The 20,689-nt window shown below is 39.9% G+C and overlaps 1 protein-coding gene across 4 annotated transcripts in view; it reads left to right on the top strand.

The window, feature by feature from the left end:
• The window catches only part of DROSHA (drosha ribonuclease III), a 608,989-nt gene that overhangs the window by 377,204 nt on the left and 211,096 nt on the right, over nt 1–20,689 (top strand). For all 4 annotated transcript variants that reach the window (XM_069218569.1, XM_069218578.1, XM_069218550.1 and 1 more), the window contains exon 17: nt 12,352–12,459. In XM_069218569.1, coding sequence (XP_069074670.1) covers nt 12,352–12,459 — 108 coding nt within the window. The remainder of the gene's footprint in view (nt 1–12,351; nt 12,460–20,689) is intronic.

The following is a 20,689-nucleotide window of genomic DNA, read 5'->3' as shown; positions in this document are numbered from 1 at the left end:
GGGTGCCTTTGCCCAGGAGACATTGGCAGTTGTGTGGAAGTGTTCAAGAAAGAGGGTATTGCTTAGGGTAGTTCGCTGAGGTTTTTGTGTTAACTTATTTCCAAATGTTGAGTAACATTGTGTTACAGCTCCAACTCGTCGGTCAAGGCTGTGCAGCTGCAACAGCATATTCTTGGTTCACCACTTTAGTCTGGTTTGATTTGAGCGTGTTCTTTGACACTGTATTGCAGTGGTTCCCAACCTTTTGACTTCTGTGGACCCCCATTTTATCAATACTGGAGCCCAGGGACCCCCACTGAATCATTATTGGAACCCGGGGACCCCCACTGAGTCATTACTGATAGCTGGGACCTAATATTATTAAATTTTTTAAGCAGTCGCGGAGCCCCTGAGGAGGCTTCGCGGACCCCCAGGGGTCCCCGGCCCACAGGTTGGGAACCACTGCTGTATTGTGCAGCTCATACAAAAAGTGCCCCTGGAACTCAAAGTAGCGTTCCAGAAAATAAATTGGTGTTTTTTTAATTCCTTTACAACTTCTGATGCAAGTAATTATTAGTAACTGATTGTGATGGCCTAATTTCTACAATTTGTTCTCACTTTTCAAAGAAAGTTTACAGTAGTCTTGGTTTAAATCTCCCCTCTTCAGCATTGCTACTCACAGCCTTGTATGCAAATAAATCATATTGTGGTTCCTGGCCTTATTTAAACAAGCATTGGCAAAGCAAATGGGTCTGACTTTTGACAGTCCTTATTGTCTATCTTGCTTTGCCAGTGGATAATGCTAATATTGAATAGATTCTGAAAAAGAAAAAGAAATCTTGTTGCTGATGCTGCTCGGCATTTCAAGATGGTGGGCCTCCATCTTTAAGTGATAAACTAAAAAAAAAAAAAAAAAACACAAGAAAAGCGGGACTAAAGCACAGTATAAAGTAGGGAGTGGCTGGTAGCAAATTGCAGCGCTTGGGGCCCTTCCATTACGGTAAAAGTATTTAAAATGGGTGGGAGAAGCATGGAAAAGCTGTTGATTAAGAGTTTAAAGCAGGATGAGAAACTGGACTTGAACAGTGATTAGGGGGAGACAATAGAAGAGCAGACGGGAAGGTGGAAAAAGCAATAACTAGCTGAACCTGGATTTGGAAAGGGAGGGAGTTGAGGACAAGCTACAGGGAGGGCGGGAAAGATGATCAACAGAGAGCATGCAGTGGAAGATTACAAGAAAAGCCGCACAGGCGAGATAGTAAGCACAAGAAGGACTCAACGTCCAATCAAAAGAATGGAAAAGAAGCTAACCTCCAAATTATCACAAACAGAAGAAGAGGTACGAAATCCAGTGATAAAGAAGGAAGTAAATGAGATAAGAAAGCCAACCTTTCTTCAGCAATGGGCTGACCCAAAACCACACTCTTGGTATTGATACTGTGCACAATATATCTGTTGGCAACAGGCAGCTAAATGCAGTCTGTTGGTGAAACCTAAAACCTGTAAATAGTTTAACACGTTTTTATTAAATTGTACTGTACACAGGTACTTGTTTGTGCATATACCAGCTTAGCACAGCTTCATCCTAAGAGAAAATGTCGTTTGCAAACAATTTCCTCCCCAAGAGGACTAGAAACACTGTTCCTGCTATGTGGAAAGTTTCTCCCACTGCATTTTGATGTTGGGCTTTTACCTAACTGCAACTCAGTAGGAAAATACATTTTAGTAGTCTGTCGAAAATGACCATTTAATTTTATTTTCGTTAACTCTTTAGCACAAATAAGCTGTTCTTACCACTTCAATTTAGTAAACTGATAATGCATCAAGAGTATTCCCATCTATGATTTTATTTTTCAGCAGACTAGGATCTAGTAAAATTACGTAGAGAAAACAGCAACATTTTGTGCATCACCATGAGATTTTAGTAATGACCGAAAAATGATAATTTCTACGATTCATGAACCTAGTTTGTAAGCAAGCCAGACCCAACATAAGTTGCTTTTTAACCGATTTGTTTTTTAAAGTGTAATAATTTTAAATACGCTTAAACGTGGGAGCATACAACTATTTGTGTCTTATAGTAGCCTTCTCATGATTACTTGCTTGATGGTTGAACACTTCATTCGACGAGGAAGCACTGGCAGTGAAATGTATTGGGTGTTCTAGCTACTTTTGGAGATTATTTTGTAATTTATGCTTTGATACTGAGTTGCCTAGATAATTGAGACAATATTTGCCCAGAGGGAGCAGCATTGGGAAGCCGAGGAAAGTGGGATGGATGCTAAGGAGTAATGAAGAAGTCAGACATTCTTAAGGAGTCAGAGTTTATAAAGGGCATGGGGTCAGATGTAGGTAGAAATGGTTTTGCGAGTTGCAAAACCATATGCAGAATGGTGTCCCTGACACCATCTGCGAATCGTAAGGGGGTCGCAAAGACCCACCTCATTAACATTAATGAGGTGGGTCGCAATTTGCGACCCCCTTGCAATTCCCTGCACTCACAGGGATGGTGGCCTGCTGGAGACAGCAGACCACCATGTCTGTGACTGCTTTTTTAATAAAGCAGTTTTTTTTTTTGTATTGCAGCCCGTTTTCCTTAAAGGAAAACGAGTTGCAATACACTCGGGAAAATGAAACCATTTGGTTTCATTTTTTCAGAGTAGGCAGCGGTCCATAGGACCACTGCCTGCCCTGAAAAAATATTTTGAGAGGCATTCACAAAGGGTAAGGGGTCCCATGGGGACCCCTTCCCTTTTGCGAATGAGTTAGAATCCACTTCACATGGGTGCTAACTGCGAATTGCTTTGCGACCGCGTTTGCGGTCACAAAGCAATTCTGCTTCGTGGTGCGAATCGCAAATAGGAAGGGGAACACCCCTTCCTATTTGTGAGTCGCATTCCCATTTTGCGAGTCAGTACCGACTCGCAAAATGGGAATGTGCATCGCGATGCACGTGTTGCATGGCGCAAACTGCGAATTTCGCAGTTTGCGCCATGCAAAACGTTTGCTACATCTGGCCCATAGTGAGTCTTTGAAAATGGACAATGCTATGGGTGTTGTGGAGGACACTGATTTGTTTTTAAAACTAGGCACTTCCTTTCAGAATTGGGTGTTTATATTTTTAAATATCACTTAGAATTCATAAATTAGGTTTCAAAATGATTGCATTCAATACTTTATTTTCAGTGCTTGGGATTTCGTTTTTTTATTATTTCTAACTTATCATCAAGCATAAAAAAAACAATTTTGTTTCTTGCCAGCTTTAATCTCAGGTTTTGAGTTTATTAAAGGGCTTCAGTCCTGCAAAATCATTCTGTTAAGTACATACATTTCTTCCTAGTCCACAGTCATTAATGCAGTAGAAATGTTGCAAGCTTGCGCTCCTTCAGTTCTCTACATGTAGATCATGCACCAATAATTGCCAACCAAGAGAGTTGAAAATGGAGCAGAAAGCGTAATTCTGTAGAGATTTTGCTCAGAATATTGTTTGTTTTTCTATAGAACCATAATCTGGAAGATGGCTTGTTTAAGCCTTATGGTCTCGTCTCTAGAGTTTGTGCGATAGTGACTGATATGGCACAATATATGACCACCTCCAAGCAGTCTGGTGGTCCTACAAAGCTCCTTAGTTCTTACTGCTGGGCCGTGGTGAACAACGATGTGTTGTAGGCAAGCCAAACAAACGTACAGGAGCAAAAGGATGAAGCACTCAATATTGTGCATAATTATATCCATTTGGTCTTCAGTGCTTGAACTCTGCATAATCAGTGGTACCGGGATTCTATTTTTGTGACCCATAGCCCTCTTCCCTCATCAACTCCCTTACACTTTTCACTCTTTTCAGGAAGGCAGGCAATTTTCTGTGGTTTTATTCCTTATTTGTTTTAAGCATTTTATGTGAATTTATGATTAATGGAATGTGTGATAGCAGTCACTAACTAACCAAATGTGGGATATGCGTGATCAGAAATTACTTATCTCCTTGCTTTCTTGTATTTTCTATGTCCTAAATGTTCATGCGCTAGTCCTCATTTTCTATTAAATCAGAAAAAAGTAACAAAGTTAACGTCCCTCCCAGTAAGTGCACAGGTCTGAGGGGAACATCTTTCCCGCATAAGACCAATTTCGAGTGCAAATTAATTGTTTCCTCTGTTTCCTATTAAAATTATCCTGGATGGGCTAAGGGGTTTATTGTATACTCTTGATTACACCTCTAAATGTCCTTTCAAAAATCTCATGGAAACCCCCTTTATTTTCAATGCTTGTCACCTCATTTCGTTATCACTTGTAAGCCAATTAAGTCTTTGTTTGACAAAGAATAACACATTGGGGAAAGGTGCAACAGTTTATCTAATTAGTTGTTTAGTACTCTTTTTATTGTTCACCATCCTTCACAAATGGGTGGAAAGAACCTTCATCCTTAGATCAAGCATTAAAAGCACTGCCACTCTCAAAGTGTAAGATGATCCACAGTGCAATGCCTCTCCGCGCATATAGAACCTAAACATCTATCCTCGAGTCACTGACTACAGCATGCCTTATTAGCACTCCAATGTATGGCTTCTGAGATGATGCAACCCAGAAATGGTTGCACAACTATAGGAAGCTGTATTACCTGGATGTTGATGCTAGAGCCTAAACCTTTGTGAATATGTCTTGGAAAGGGGCATGCCGTCTCCTATTAAAATAGTGTTTGCCATCCTATTCAGAATCATGCAAATCTGTGAAAGATAGTCAGTGTGGAAGGAAAATGAGGTACTTACCTCTTACTGTATGTCTCCATTGTTAATAATTTACATAATCACATAGGGCTATCTAATGTCACAAGAAAATGAAGTGCATGTTGTTTGTGCTTGAAAGAATCTGAGGTGGAAGGTGTGAATGGGAATTAGCAACCATTCACTCTTTCTTGAGATGAAAATAGAGCACTCACTCATGGGCTTGTAAACTAAACCCTAGATTTAGCACACCTCTAAAACAAGTGTGAAAGCCTAAGGAAGAAATATGTGATCATTGTCAAACCCGGATTTTTAGGCAAGTAAAATACTCAGTAGCGCTATGATGTCACTAGCACATTAGTAAAATAAGTTATTTATTTGCTAATGGAGTCATGCCTGCAGGTGACACCTTACTCCAAAATTGGTGATTAAACCGTAGATTGCACTTACAGTGGTTTACCACTAAGAAATAGAATTAAACATTGGATGCTCATGTCATAAACAAACTGATTATTGACAGATGTACTTTTCTTTTGTCCTCAGGCATTGAAAAATCATAAAAATGTTACTAGACCTTCAGGTCAAGGAACTTGAATAACCTACTCGACCATAACTGTAATGTACTTGACCTGTAAACGGGTCTCAAATTTTGTGATGATAGGCAAATATTTTAGAGTACATATATATATTTAGAGTCACCTTTTCCTTCTTTATCACACGAGTGCACCTTCAAATATGTGAGCTCAGCATTTCTGCTGTAGAAAAATCCTCTTATGTTTGATTTAAATAGACAGAAAGTTTGCTCCATTGATAAAAGGAATCTAGCCCTCATGTAAGGGGACACATTATCCACGACTTGCCTCTTAGTTTACCAATAGCATTACTATCAGGGCAGGAGTGTTTTTCAGTTTGTTTAAACACTCACATTTAATAAATATATTACTAAAGCATGATGTGGTCGCACACTATCATTTACAGACAATACATTTCCAAGAAATGTTCAAAAACCTTCCTACTAACTTGCAGCTTTACTGATAACACTATATAATGTATTAACAATCTGTGAAAATTGGGTTTCAGAAAACATATTTATTCTTTGCACATCACCAAATAAAGTGTTCTGATTCATTTTTCATCCTGTTCATATTTGTTTTTCATCACACAGAAGTACAAACAATGGGCTTTCACAACTACGTAAATATATTTTGAAATGTTTGTTCATTTTACTTAGTTATTTAAATGTTGTGTTTTAGGAAGAACCCTACAGCCTTTCATTTCACACTCCTTCTACAGCAGGTCAGGCAATTCATATTACAAAATCCTGGATCCCAGCAGTTGAAGCAACATTAATTCTAAGACAAACTGACATTTGATCTCTGTCTCTGAACACAGAACAAATGTGACAAGAACAAGATTTAAAGACATCTTTATTGCTCCTTCACTGATTCAACAGAACACCAGTTATTTTTTCAACTTGGCACAGTAGGTCCTAAAAATAACTCAAACAGTTAAAATATAACTTGCCATAGTGAGCGGACGGGTAGATTTTTCAAGGCTTGGTCCTTATTACTGTATTTTTAGAAAATACTTTCTTATCCTGCTATCCAGAAGCTGATAATTTGTCAAAACAACACTTTCTTTGAATTATTACTTTCCCCAACCCTGTACCACGTCTGCTGCCATCACCCAAACTTTGCAAGAAGCTGATGTCTTTGTTAAAAGGAGAAAAAACTACAAACCTTTGGGTTAGCATGGGCCACAACATATTACTTTTCACCAAGATCTCACTGTTTAAATCAACTGCATCAGCAAGATTATTAAACTAAAATATTTACATTACTATTGAAATTGTGGGAATTGTGTAAATCTAAATTTATTGAGCCCTTCCTGTCTGCCATTTCACTGATCATTGTGAGTTTCATCAATGGTGCCCTTATGTTAGGGGTTGTCCCACTAAAATGACCCATGCCACCATCATTCCTCTAATGAAGAAGGCAGTTGCCGACTCAGACATCTTGACAAATTATCCTCAGATCTCGGGCCTGCCACCTGTCGCTAAAATCCTTTAAAAAGTAGTTTGTTTATGTTTCCCTATTTGGTACGAACAACCTTCTTGGTGATTGTCAGTCCAGTTTCAAACCACTGAGAGATACTGTACCACCTTAGAGAATATCAGGAAATGACCAGGGATGAAAGGCAGGGGTGTATCTTTATTCTGCTGTTTTCCCACTGTTTGATATGCATGCTGGATTACAACATTCTGTTATCCATTTGATAGACCATGTTTAGTCTGGTGGTGACTATGATTCAGTAATTCATATTTAAGCTTTCCTGTTTTCAGTTTCTATTTGCTCTGAATACTAATGGTTTTTTTTTAATGTTTTCTAATTTAATTAAAAAAAATAAAAATTAATGAATATCAGTGTTTATTCTTTTATGCTGCATACATAACAAGGGGGATTATGGTGCCTATAAAGAAATATGCTTTTATTTCCTTCCTTACCTCATTCATTCATATTATAAATTATTCCTAAATTCTTTCCTATGTTTACCTCCTTTCTTTGTACATTTGTTTGAATTCACTCTTTCAAGTACCTTTTCTTTGTTGCTCTCAACTCCTTTCCATACCGTTGGGTCTTGTGCATGGGATTTTGTGTTTATTTGAAAGCCAGCAGAGCATTCATTTTTAGCATGCATTCATGTAAGTTTTTGTTTTTTCAAAGTTCTTGTTTTGCGCTTGTGACAGTTCTACAAAACACCGTAGGTTTGTATTATGAGCAGTGTGTACTTTTATAGTGCATTTCCCATCTTGGAGAAAAGAACAAACATTGTCATCATATTTCAATTAAATGATGTTCCAGTTTTTCCCAGGAGATAAACCTTGTTTCAGCATTGTAAGAAATTGGGTGTTTGGTTAAAACTCTTTTCAAGCAAAAACCACAATCTTTGTCAGTGTGAACCACATAAGTCACTAAATTAACCTGGGCTTAACGCTCTGGTACCTTGTCACAAAAGCAGTGAGGCTTAACTTAAAGGCACTGTATCAAGCAGTAATGCAGCACACAAACAGTAATAAACTGAAACACAGCACAAGGGATATCACACACTGATTCTGAAAAATAGAGTAAAAATGTATAAATAGAATGAGACCAAAACAACAAAAATCCAATGAGGAGAACCAGAGATTTGCAATTTTTAAATGGTAAGGAAAAATAGCACCAAGAAGTAGAAAGCGCTATCTGTGGGTATCTGCTTGGTATATCAGGGACCAGGTAAGTCTAGCTGAAAAAGTTACCTCAACAGCATTTCGCAGAGGGGCCCAACTGATGCCAGCCAACGATCGAGGAACTCAGAAATCACCTTTTGGGGATCAGGAACTCACGCCGGCAGAAGCCAGCAGGGCTCAAGTAGGTCCGGATGCAGGTCCAGTTGCTGTAGGTCAACTGGGCAGTTGCAAGAAGGCTTCTGGAGTTTGTTGTGTTCCTGTAGTTCAGAACAGGAGCTCAACTAACTGATCCTGGGAGTCTCTCAGGTTAGCCTGGTATGAAGGGAGCAGGTCCAGTCTTCTTTCTCAGAGAACAGGGCAGGTGTCAAGCAGCAAGGGAGTCCTTCAGTAATGTTCACATGCCTAGGAGTGTACTGATGGGTGGCTAAGGAGGTCCTGAGGATTTATACCTGGTGCCACCCTTTGAAGTGAGGGAAACGTCTAGTCCAACCCCACATCTGGTTCTGGAAAGTTCCTTCATTCCCCTTCCATCCCTTGCCCAGGCACCAAGAGGTCTAGAGTGACAAAAGGCGGGTGTCAAATTCCTATGTGAGTCTGTTGGAGGCAGCCCTTTAAAATGTGAGTGAGACAGGGAACAGTTTTGCTCCTCTCATCCTAGCAAAATGGCCCTCTCCCAGCTACACCGAGGTCCTATAGTTATAGTTCACTGTCTGGGCCCAATACACATTCCCGTTGGGGGAGAAATTAAAAGTCCCAGGCAGCTGGAGACTCCTAAAAGGCCTCAGAAGAATTAGGGCATGAAAATGCCAACTTTCAAAAAGTGGCATTTTCGACATTGTAATCAATATTGTAATCTAAAATCCAACTTTACACTTAAAGATGATTTTAGAACACTTAAAGAGGATTTTAGATTAGAAATTAATTTGAGTCCAGTGATGACAATTCTACCTATTCCCAATCAAAAGTTAGCACTTATTAAATGTAAAAGGTAACCCAGTGTTCTCCTACTGGAGAGGTAGTACCACAGTGAAAAACAAATGTAAGAGTTTTTCACTAGTATGACATGTAAAAATTAAAACCACATGTCCTACTTTTTAAATAAAACACCCTGTGCTATGTGCTGTTTAGGGACTCCTTTAGGGGTAGCTTATATGTAATAAAAGGAAGGTTCAGCCTGGCAAACGGTTTCGCTACAGGCTGCAGTGGCAGACCTGAGAAGTTTTAAAAGGCTACTTTTAATGGGTGACACAATGAGTGGTGCTTCCCACTATTAGCATTTAATTTACAGGCCCTGGGTACACATGGTACCATATGCAAGGGACTTATAAGTAAATTAAATGTACCACTTAGGTGTAAGCCAAGTGTGCCATGATCTGGGGGAGGGGTGAGCACAAGCACTTTAGTACCGCTTAGCAGTGGTAATGGGCACAAGGTCCTAAAAGCCAGCAAAAACAGTTTCTGAAAACTGGGGAGGTGAAAGTTTGGAGGTGACCCTGCAGAGATGGCCAAGACCAACAGCCACCACAAGTTTTAACCTTTGATTTGAAATGGAGGTAGCAGGTATGAAAGTGGAACTTGGTGAGCTTGAGGCTGTATCTACATCAGTTGATGGCTCAGAACAGGTCAGTGAACCTTTTTTTGCTGCAACTGCACCATCTGCTGTACATACTTGAAAATACGGAGCAGTGATTAACTCTTCATGTTTCTCAGCTGCACTGTCTACAGCTCATACACTACGTCAATTTTCAGAGTTGCTGAATCACTAACCGCACAGTTTCATCAAAACAAGCTCATGGACATCTTTGCTTGGCCAATAGGCAATGACCATGCTCATGACATGACCACTTATCTTCTTTGAGGGATATACAGATCCTATTGATATGCGTTTTAGACCATCATAATGTAAACCTAAGAACAGAAGCATCGGGTGCAGTGTTTTATTGGAAGACATTGATTCTGGATGCATCCATACGCACAATGATCCTTGTTGCCACAATCCTGATGCCTAACCTTTTAGAAAAGCAAAGCATTGTTGTGCCCTTAATAAAAGAGGATGGAATTATGGATGTGTGTTGGTTGTCTTAAACAGAAACAGTGCTCAGAGTTCAGCTGCGAACATACAGTGAACAGTGAGCTGAATTCATATGATGTGAGCCTTGCTGCCAAAACGGGAATGTAAGTAAATCCTTGGGGTCCAATGACCTCTGGGTGGCCTCAGAAGCATTTTAAGGGGCTTCACATGTCCCCAGTAGGTCCGAGCTTCACAGAAAAGTGCATTATGGTAGGGGATGCATTTCACAGAAAAGTGCATTAAGGTAGGGGATGCATTTACAGTATTCGACACCAGAGTGTGCCAAAGCAGTAAAAGTGCAGAAAAATACGGTGTTTTCCGGTCTATACTGAAAAAACCCAATATTACCATCTGTGGTGTTTTATCTGATATCTGTTTTAATTGAAAACCAGAAGCTCTAAATGCACCCAGTAGACGACCTTTGACCCTTTCTTCTCTAATCTCCTAAGTGAAGGTGTGGTGTGTCACAAGGTTCCTCCCTTTCACTAGCCCTCACCAACTGATATACTGCAGTTCTCTTTGCAGTCGTCACTAGTTAATATTAGCTGGCACAGTTATGTTGATGACACTTAAAAATTTGCATTAGGGTCCTGAATGATGAGGAAAACATTTTCTTGATGAATGGTTGGCTCACGCATGACAGAAGGTTGAAAAAATATTATCCTGGTCTTTTTGATCCAGCAGTTTTCTGCTTGACCTAGCCTTACTCCTCAAGTACCACTACATCGTCACCGAACTCAGAAATCTTTTGGCCTCTCTCACCTCAGAAGTATTAATATTAGAACAAGTTGTTTGTGGCTAGGAACATGTTCTTCCACCTCTGAGAGATTTTACCCCTACTGCATTCTTGCAACTGAATCAACTTGTTTTTTAATTGTTTTTTTCACCACTTCAGTGGAGTGTTGTAAGTCCCTCCCATCAGACCTTTTCAGCAAATTTCAAAGAGAGCATAGCATTGCTTCCAAGCTCATTTTTGGCATTAAGAAATGAGTGCATCCCTCCAGCATGGTCCTGGATGTGGTATGCATGGTTTGGGAGCAGATCTTTACACATACAGGTCCTCCTTTCATATGGAAGACTGTTCTTTTGTCTCCGCATCTCGGGGGGACATTAGCAATCTGCAGAATAAGCCTCTTCCTCTAAGTCCATGGTCGTGTTTTAATCTCCCATCACCAAACCGCCTTGTTCAACTAGTGATATGAAAAATCTTGTTAATAGCAGGTATTGCTGTAGATACACATGCTCTACCTGCTTCTGCCATCTAGTATTGGGCACAAGCCCAAACTTTTGTAAGTTTATTTTGCACAAAGAAGTCTTTCGAGTTCTGATATTTAGAATCTCTACAAAAGCAATAAATATAAATACATGTTTTAGGTTGGAACGAATAACCCGGCCCCCGGTTCTGCATGACCTAATTTACCTCTGTCCAACATGGTATTTGCAAACTTCGAGATGGCAAGGGCAAAACTTGGCAGCGCTAAACATAGTTAGAATAGACTGGTGTAATGTAAACCTGAGAGCCTTGTGAGAAATACATCGCCTAATGATAAAGGGGACATCGTGTTGATATAAGACGAGAAGTATTACCCGGCCATATGGAACATTCACCTCCCTTTGCATGCTGTTAGCTAAGGTCGTTATACCAACCGTCAATTCGGTTTTCGTGTTGTGTTACTAATTAGGAGGGTTTAATGGAATCTTTGCTGACTACAAAAATGTACGAAACCCATTTCATTTTTAAATCACGTTCTCTGTTAAATAAGCTATTTTATTCAACAGTTTCTGATCTGTTTTAGATCTGCTAGTGTCTGTGTATTTTGTGTGTTTGATATTTTATGGATTAACAATAACCTGAAAAAAACACGTTGACTGAAATTAAACTGACTTCAGATTCCTAGCCCAAGCATGGGAAATATTTCAAAGGCATTGAATGCACGAAACATGTCAATGCTGGAGATCCACTGTGAATTAAATGTTTCCTTACCACCATACTGAAACTTGAGCTGCTGCCTGGTCTTCCCATTGGCTTTGTCTCATAAAGTAGTTCGCCATAAAGTAGTTTGCAACATTGCGGGACTAAATGTGGGCTGACATAGATAGAACTGTGTAGGTGTGGTTACCAGTTTTTGGGCCGTGAGAAACATATATATTTGGTTAAACAAATAAAATCCAAATTTAAGCTTACAAAAGGAAAGGGAATGTTGCATAATCACGTTTATTAGGAGGGTGTGCATATATAATTCATACTGATTAGAGTGAACTAAGTTGATCATTTTATGTGGAGAAATCGGTTATTTTTATTTGATGTGGAACACTTTGATCCATTTTTAATCATTGTTTCAAATCTGCTTCCTCAGCATGCCATGATGTTGCCTGTCCTGACCCACCACGTTCGCTACCACAGATGCCTTGCTTATTTGGATAACTTAGTAGGATACGTGTTTAAAGATCGCTGTTTACTTCAGGTAATGATCACATTGAATACATTATACATGCACAGGAATAATGCTTTACTGCGAACAAGAAAGCTGTGATAACTTCTTATAAAACATATTTAGCTCTAGCCAAGGTGACGTCTCTTGGGTGAGATGCATGAAACTACTCACTTGTCCTAATATGCGAATGCTGTGATTGAGCAATTTATAGCTCTGTCTCAGGTGAAATCTTCTCAAGAATAGGGCAGTTCGTATACACAGCAATGCGTCTGCCGTATGCTTAAGATGATCAACATCATCCACCTTATAACGTGAAGTGTCAAGAAAGTGTTGGTGGACTACTAACAAGAAGTGGTTGCATTTCCAGTTTTTAGCATCCACCTGGTCGGTGAGACATAAATCACCCGCTGTCCAGGTCGTTTATGGAATACAAAATAGAAGACTGGGAGATGTGAGTCTGTTGTACTGGAACACATATTTTATAAATAATATACACTTTAACTTACCATTGTCAAACAACTATATATAGCTGTGTGTATTTATAATGAACGAGGAAAGCCGTGATTTACTTGAAATCAAGTCTGCTGCTTTACTCATTGAAACTGTCCATTTGTGGTGGGGAAAGGAGCTGATTCTATTGAATCTTTTTACGATTAAATACATTTCATAAGAAGAAATACAACATTGCTTTTATATTCTGTTTTTAAGATCTCAAATCAACCTTCTACACTAGTCTTATTTTTTATTGCCAATAGATTTTTGAGAAAGTTAACATTTTCGACATGTAAAATAGCCCATATATAAAAAGGGTGTGAGAAAAGTCAGAAGTCAAACAAGTTGAACTCTGTCTGATCAGTTAAATGACCCAGGTGACACAGCAGTCTTCTCTCTGAAAACATAACTGTCAACATGGATTGTCAGGGTTAAAATAAAAGTCTAATCTGAGGTCTGATATTGTGAGGAGTTCTGCTGTCTCTGTAGGGTTCAGACATGGGGTCACCACCAACTGCTCACATCTCAGCAATCTCAGTTTCCAAATCTAGATTGAATGCAAAGAATAGATTTTGACCCAAAATACTGACAGCGGGGCAAGCTTTATTTAACTTTTCTCAGTGAAATTCTAGATTTCAGGTTTTCAAACCTAAATTAATTTTATTAAACTTAAATGGTACAGGCTACAAACCAAATTTCCCTGCACTTATTATAAAGGGTGGCAACCCCACACAGCATTCACCGTAGCACTTGCCTTCTGGTCATCTATGAAAATAGAAAAACGCCATGGGAGTCAAAAGAATACAAGTCCATACCTAGTATGTAAGGGTTATTAATTCCAAAGCATGACATCAGTATGTCTGTCTTTTATAACAACAAAGTTGAACTTGAGCTGCTTGATAATCTTCAAATTGTCTGCTCCAAATACCCTGGGGCAGAGCTATTGGGAATCTTGAATGAAAACCATGCTTAGTATCTGAAATATCTTTTAACCTTATTACTAATCTATGAAGGTTCTACAGGAAAAGGAGTTTCTGAGTAAGACTTTCATATAGCAACTGACACTGGGCCTCTGGCATTCTGCATTATTCAGTCTTTTAAGGCGATCCATAATGGTTCATTTGTATAATCCATGGAAGAGTTGATCAGTGTCCAACGCATTCAGGTCAGAGGAGGAATATTTAAATGCTAAAATGTGAGGGTACAAGTTAAAATCCAGCCTAACACTTTCATCTTAGGTGCCCTGCAACATAGGTTTGAGGGATCAAACATAAAATGTTTGTTTTTGCAGATAGCCTGATCTGTTTACAAGATCTTAGTTTTGCTCCCAGTTTATTTTACGTTCTTCTGGCTCATTCACTCTTTGATTGCTGCTACAGCCTTTAATATTGCAAGCCAATGAAAAGGTATAGAAGACGGAGACTCGTGTCAGCAGCCTGCGAATAGAAATCCAGAGTAACATGTCCGCAGGTCCATCAGATGTTTATTGTGGAAGATAATGAAGGTGACATATGTATAACTCTTGTGTAACACTACAGGTAAACTTCATGGATGATAAACCAGATTAAGAAACCAATGTCACTGGTTTCAAATGTTTAAGTGAAATAGACATGAACATTAAATCCCAAATTGTCCGTAGGGAGCAGATGATACAAATTTGTAAAGAATTATTGGAAATGCCAGGGGATCAGCTCCACCAATACAGTGTCCCTTCTTTTTAGTTAGATCATGGGACTAGACTGCTCTACAACACATTTGTCTTGTTAATGACCATTATATGAATGACCAGGATTGTGACCAGGACATTTACAGTATCATTCTATAGGAGATTGGCTGATCAGAGCCTTAACTTTGTAGCAACACAACTTAAATTTTCGCTTGACAATGTTTGATTCTATTCAGAAAGAAACATTCTGTTCTGTCACAAATTTCCCCCAAACCAGATCCTTGTTGTCAAGCCTCATATAAAGTTACTCACCCACTTTTCACTCTGTGCGTGGTCTAACACTCATAATGTTTTATCCTTACATTCTTCCATCACACTCCCTATTTTGGTTGGGTATAATGCTGTCCTCCAACCCCCCTCGCTGGGTCATAAAAGCTCTCATTTTTTAAGAGCTGCCACTCACCCTTCTCTTTCCCTTCATGAAACAGGGGCATCCTGTTTGCTACTTCGCAGTACATAGCCTGCAAAATGTAGCAGCACACTCCCTTCCCTCCCCTTTTGGGGCCAGCACTCTCCTTCTGCCTTCTTGTTACAGTTGCAAACACCCAACTTTGCTTCCTCAGTGGCCTGACCCTCTAATTATTTCACACGTCAGACCAACACACCCCTTCATTCCACTGCAGTTGTTTTATAATCCCACTCCGTCCCGTAGTTTCAAACCCCATAGTGTTGCCAACCACCATTCTCTTCTTTGGTGGGCTAAAGTCTTCCTTTTCTCTCTCTGCAGGATTAACAATCAGTCAGTCAGTCAAAGATCTTTATTCGGCAATTGCCATAAAAGTACAGATAAAATCACATGTCCAAGTGAGCAGGCAACAGAATAAAGAACAAATTGAAACACAGCTCAAAAGATCATATCATACATAGATTACAAAAAGAGCACAAAATAGTCTAATCCAAATTCCTCTTTCACAGATATTCCAATAATTCTTATCAAAACATTTTCTAGTATCATAAAATATAATACCAAAGATTTAAAATACCCTAAAATATAATAAAAATCCATATAGAATAAGACTATCCTAAACCACATATGTAGTATAACATTTTAAACAAAACAGATTTTAAAAATAGCATAAATAGATTAATAATTACAAAATGTTAATACCGGTTCCTAATAGCAATAGATGATCTAATAAAATGTAATACCTGAAAACAAATTTTGACATTTGATAATTTCTGAACATATATCAAGGCTTCCTTATAATGGATGGGTCCTAATGTACGTAAAATTGGTAAGATAAAAACATTTCTAGGGGTAGCGTAAAGGGAAAAAAAAAGAAAAAAGTGGGAAGTACTCTCCTTTGAACTAGTATCGCAGGGGCAAGGTGGTAAATCATTTTGCCAGATACACTGATTGGGAATGGCCACCTTAAAATGAGTCAAATTCAGTCTAAATAGAGTTAAAAGAGCATATATTTTTGGACATGAAAACCAAGTCAAATAGGGTTCTATATGTGTGAGGCTGTAACAATCTGAGTATAGGAATCCAAATATTTCAGTTTCAAACAACTATAAAGTCTTATGTCTAAAGTATGCTCAGAATGACATGATTTCAACAGAGACCTTGCAGTTGTGGTTAGCAATTGTGGTTCTTCAAACATATACCTAAGTTCCAGCTTGTCAAAAGATGATCGCAAATACGAGAGTCAGGGAATCCTGTTCGAATTGGCCAACTGTATGCACTCAGTAATACATTCCTGCACAAGACTTGCTGCTGGATTCGTCCAACGTCTAATCCACAACAAAAGGGTGGCAATAGAGACCGTGTCCTCTAAAAAAGCATTGGCCCACCTCCTCGTGGCTAATGATGTTTGCTATACACGTGGGTACCATCAGTAATCTGCGCATAAATGTATTCTCAATACGTTGGAGAGTGGGTACTTTGATGTGACACCAGCCCCATATAGGGCTGCTGAGGCACACTTAGAATTATATAGCATCATGATCTGAGAAGACGGTCTATGACCAAGTTTACGAGTAAAACGAAAAATCGCTTCAATATTCCTTGCCATTTGTTGGGCCTTAAATTTAAGGTGAGTATTCCAAAGCATGGAAGAACTTATATGCATACCTAAGTAACAAACATTCCTCACCTTATTAATGATATTGCCCCCCATAGTAAATTGTTTAGATTTTGTCTTTCCGGGGGGCGCATGTCATAACAAATGTCTTGGAATAATTAACCTTCAAATCAAGGTCCAGCATGAAGTTCAAAAAGAGGTCCAACAGGCCTTGTAAACCATTTGCTGTGCGGGCAGTAAGTACAGCATCGTCTGCATATAATAAAACTGGGAGCAATCTCTGACCCATCTTTGGTACATCTTTCCCGTTTTTTATCAAAAAGTCATACAGCCCATTTATATATATCAAAAAAAGAAAGGGGGCTAGAATACATCCCTGTCCTACTCCCCTAAATAAGGAAATGGGGGCGGTTCTCTGTCCCGATGGGCCAAACTGAACTGAAACCTTTAAATCCATATGGCGGCGCTTTATAAGTTCCAATAGGGTTTCCATAATTTGCCATAACTTCTCCCTATTTACCAAGTCAAATGCGCTGGATAAATCAATAAAGGCAGGATTATCAGTCTTCTTTGGACCTACAAGTGCTGATATTCTTCTATCCCAGTGCAACCTGTGTCAACATCTTCCCTTATCTGGTGGTTGACAAGTTGCTTAATTTCTTTTATGGGTTGCCACAAACTGATAGGTGTGGTGTAAGCACCTGTGCAGCATCTGGCAAGCTCTCATTTATGCATCTGGTAAACCACTCATCTCTCTACCGTGATTCCTCATGGCGGAGAAGTTCTTCATCAAAACGTAATGCCAATGGACACAGTCACAGCTGGTTATGTGATGGTGATTGGTTGTTATTAGGAAGCACAGAACTTCCCTTTTTTCATTGTTCTGGTTTAGAACAGGTAACCAAAAGCACCAAGTTAGTACTGAGTAACAGTTAAAGGTTAAAAGGCAATTGTTTAAATAACTGAATAATTCTCAATGGCTGGTGTTAGAAATGGGGTCTTTGGTTGACACAGGTTACCCCCTGTTCAAGCAAAGACCCTCACTCTAGTCAGGGTAAAAGAGAATCACCCTCAGCTAACCCCTGCTTACCCCCTTGGTAGATTGGCAGAGCAGTAGGCTTAACTTCAGAGTGCTAAGTGTAAAGGTTTTGTACCAACATACACAGTAACTTAATGAAAACACTACAAAATGACACAACACCAGTTTAGAATAATAGGAAATATTTATCTAAACAAAACAAGACCAAAACAATAAAAATCCGACATACACAAGTCAAGTTAAGAATTTTTAAAGATTAAACTCAAAATTAGCGCATAGAAACACAAAATGCTTCGATGAGGTGTTAACACTGTGTCGTAACGGAGTCATTCCCAACAATTCGACACCAGCGGCGTCGGACACAGAGTCGCGTAGACTCCCAGGTACAGTACCTTTGGAGAAGTGTGAAAACAAGCCGATGCGCAAAGTCGGGGATTTCGGCGTCTATGCGAAACGTTGAATCCGCGCACTTCAAGCGGCGTCGGTCACGTCGTGGTGCGGCGCCTTCCATGGAGTCGCGGACTTCGGCGGGGCTGCAGCGATGTCGGGCCTGCGAAGGTTGTCGCGTTCCAGTAAAGATCACAGAGTCGGTTGCAGGCGGCGTCACGAGGTTGAGCAGCGGCGTTGGTCCGAAGTCGATTTCCTTGGATTTTCACCAGCCCTTCCTTTGAAGGGCCCAGGTACTGGATAGGGCAACACTTGTCAGAGCAACAGTCTCTCTAGAGACTCAAGGTGCTGGTAGAGAGAAGTTTTTGCTGTCCCTGAGACTTCAAACAACAGGAGGCAAGCTCTAAATCAAGCCCTTGGAAATTTCTTCACAAGATGGAAGGCACACAATGTCCAGTCTTTGCCCTCTTACAGAAACAGCAAATGCAGGATAGCTCCACAAAGCACAGTCACAGGCAGGGCAGCTCTTCTTTCTCAGCTCTTCAGCTCTTCTCCAGGCAGAGATTCCCCTTGTTTCCAGAAGTGTTCTAAAGTCTGTGGTTTTGGGTGCCCTTCTTATACCCAATTTCTCCTTTGAAGTAGGCCTACTTCAAAATAAAGTCTCTTTTGAATGTGCAATCCTGCCTTGCCCAGGCCAGGCCCCAGACACTCACCAGGGTGTTGGAGACTGCATTGTGTGAGGGCAGGCACAGCCCTTTCAGGTGCGAGTGACCACTCCTCCCCTCCCTCCTAGCACAGATGGCTCATCGGGATATGCAGGCTACACCCTAGCTCCCTTCGTGTCACTGTCTAGTGTGAGGTGCAACCAGCCCAACTGTCAAAGTGACCCAGACAATGAATCCACAAACAGGGCAGAGTAACAGAAATGGTATAAGCAAGAACATGCTCACTTTCTAAAAGTGGCATTTTCAAACACACAATCTTAAAATCAACTTTACTAAAAAATAAAAATAAAATAAAAATTGTGAGCTTAGAGACCCCAAACTCCAAATGTCCATCCACTCCCAAAGGGAATCTGCACTTTAATCAGATTTAAAGGTAGCCCCCATGTTAACCTATGAGAGGGACATGCCTTGCAACAGTGAAAAACGAATTTAGCAATATTTCAATGTCAGGACATATAAAGCACATTAATATATGTCCTACCTTAACCATTCACTGCACTGTGCCCTTGGGGCTACCTAGGGCCTACTTTAGGGGTCAAATTTACAGGTAAAACAGCACACACAGACATTGCAGTGGCAGGTCTGAGACATGATTACAGAGCTACTTATGTGGGTGGCACAACTAATGCTGCAGGCCCACTAGTAGCATTTGATTTACAGGCTCTGGGCACCTCTAGTGCACTGTACTAGGGACTTACTAATAAATCAAATATTCCAATCATGGATAAGCCAATTACATACATGTTTTGTAAAGGAGCACTTGCACTTTAGCACTGGTTAGCAGTGGTAAAGTGCCCAGAGTAACAAAAACAGCAAAATCGGAGTCCAGCACACATCAACAACCTGGGGAACAGAGGCAAAAAGTTAAGGAAGACCCCGCCAAGGATGAAAAGTCTAACAGCTGGTAATTACTCGCGACCTGAACCAATGTGTAGAGCCTAAACTGCTGTGCCATATCTTTGCAAGGCAAGCAACCCCAGCAGTGTTTCAACCTTGTTTAACCTCATCGGAATGGTGCAGGCTGTGCAGCTTTTCAGTTTATGTCCTACAGCTTGTCTGCAGAGTGCACCCCACTCCACAAAAAAGCATCAGCATCACTCTGGGACCCTGGTAAGTGACTGACAGTTAGCTCTGCCTTCTAACAACAGAGCTTGTGCAGTATGATACATAGCGGATGTCTCATGCAATTTGAAAGAGAATTATGCTACCTGAGACTGGAGTCTTTACAATATAAGAGTTACTTGAGGTTTTCTGTTCTGTGATAACCCTGAGTTTGGAAAAACTATGGCTATAGAGTGGTGTTTTCCCCAGAAGGAATGAATAGCTGGTGTGTGTGGGTACATGACGGTAGAGATTCTGTGCCATCAAAATTCTAATGGTTCATGTATGTACATTCCGGATTGTAATACAGCCCTGTTGATTAGATAGCTTTTTTTTAAGCCTCACGCACACACTTAGTTTAATATGTGATCCATTTGAGTCAGCCTGTGCCCATACTCTCTTAATCTCCATATTTGGAAAGAGGGAGGAAAGTGTATTATATGTGTGGTGTTCTTGGCCCATGTTAGCAAATTCTTTATATTATTACCTTGGCACTTGCTCTTTGTTCACAGTGATTGTACTATACCAACTCCCACCATAGCAAAAAGGATGGTTTAAAAGAAATCCTTTTATATTGCTCAACGTATTCAGTCCATAATATTTTGCCTATTTTGCAATATTTTCTGTTAGTAGATGCACAATATTTAAGCTATGGCTATATGTTTTTGATTAGTATGGGCTAAACGGTGAAAATCTCACCCTTTGTCCTTGATAGTGATGTTGATTGTATTGTGTACTAATTTCAGCATACCCTCCGGCCTTCTGT

Source organism: Pleurodeles waltl, chromosome 2_1 (assembly GCF_031143425.1).
Source record: "Pleurodeles waltl isolate 20211129_DDA chromosome 2_1, aPleWal1.hap1.20221129, whole genome shotgun sequence".
NCBI classification, from domain to species: Eukaryota; Metazoa; Chordata; class Amphibia; order Caudata; family Salamandridae; genus Pleurodeles; species Pleurodeles waltl.
This window is presented reverse-complemented; position numbering and strand designations above follow the sequence as displayed.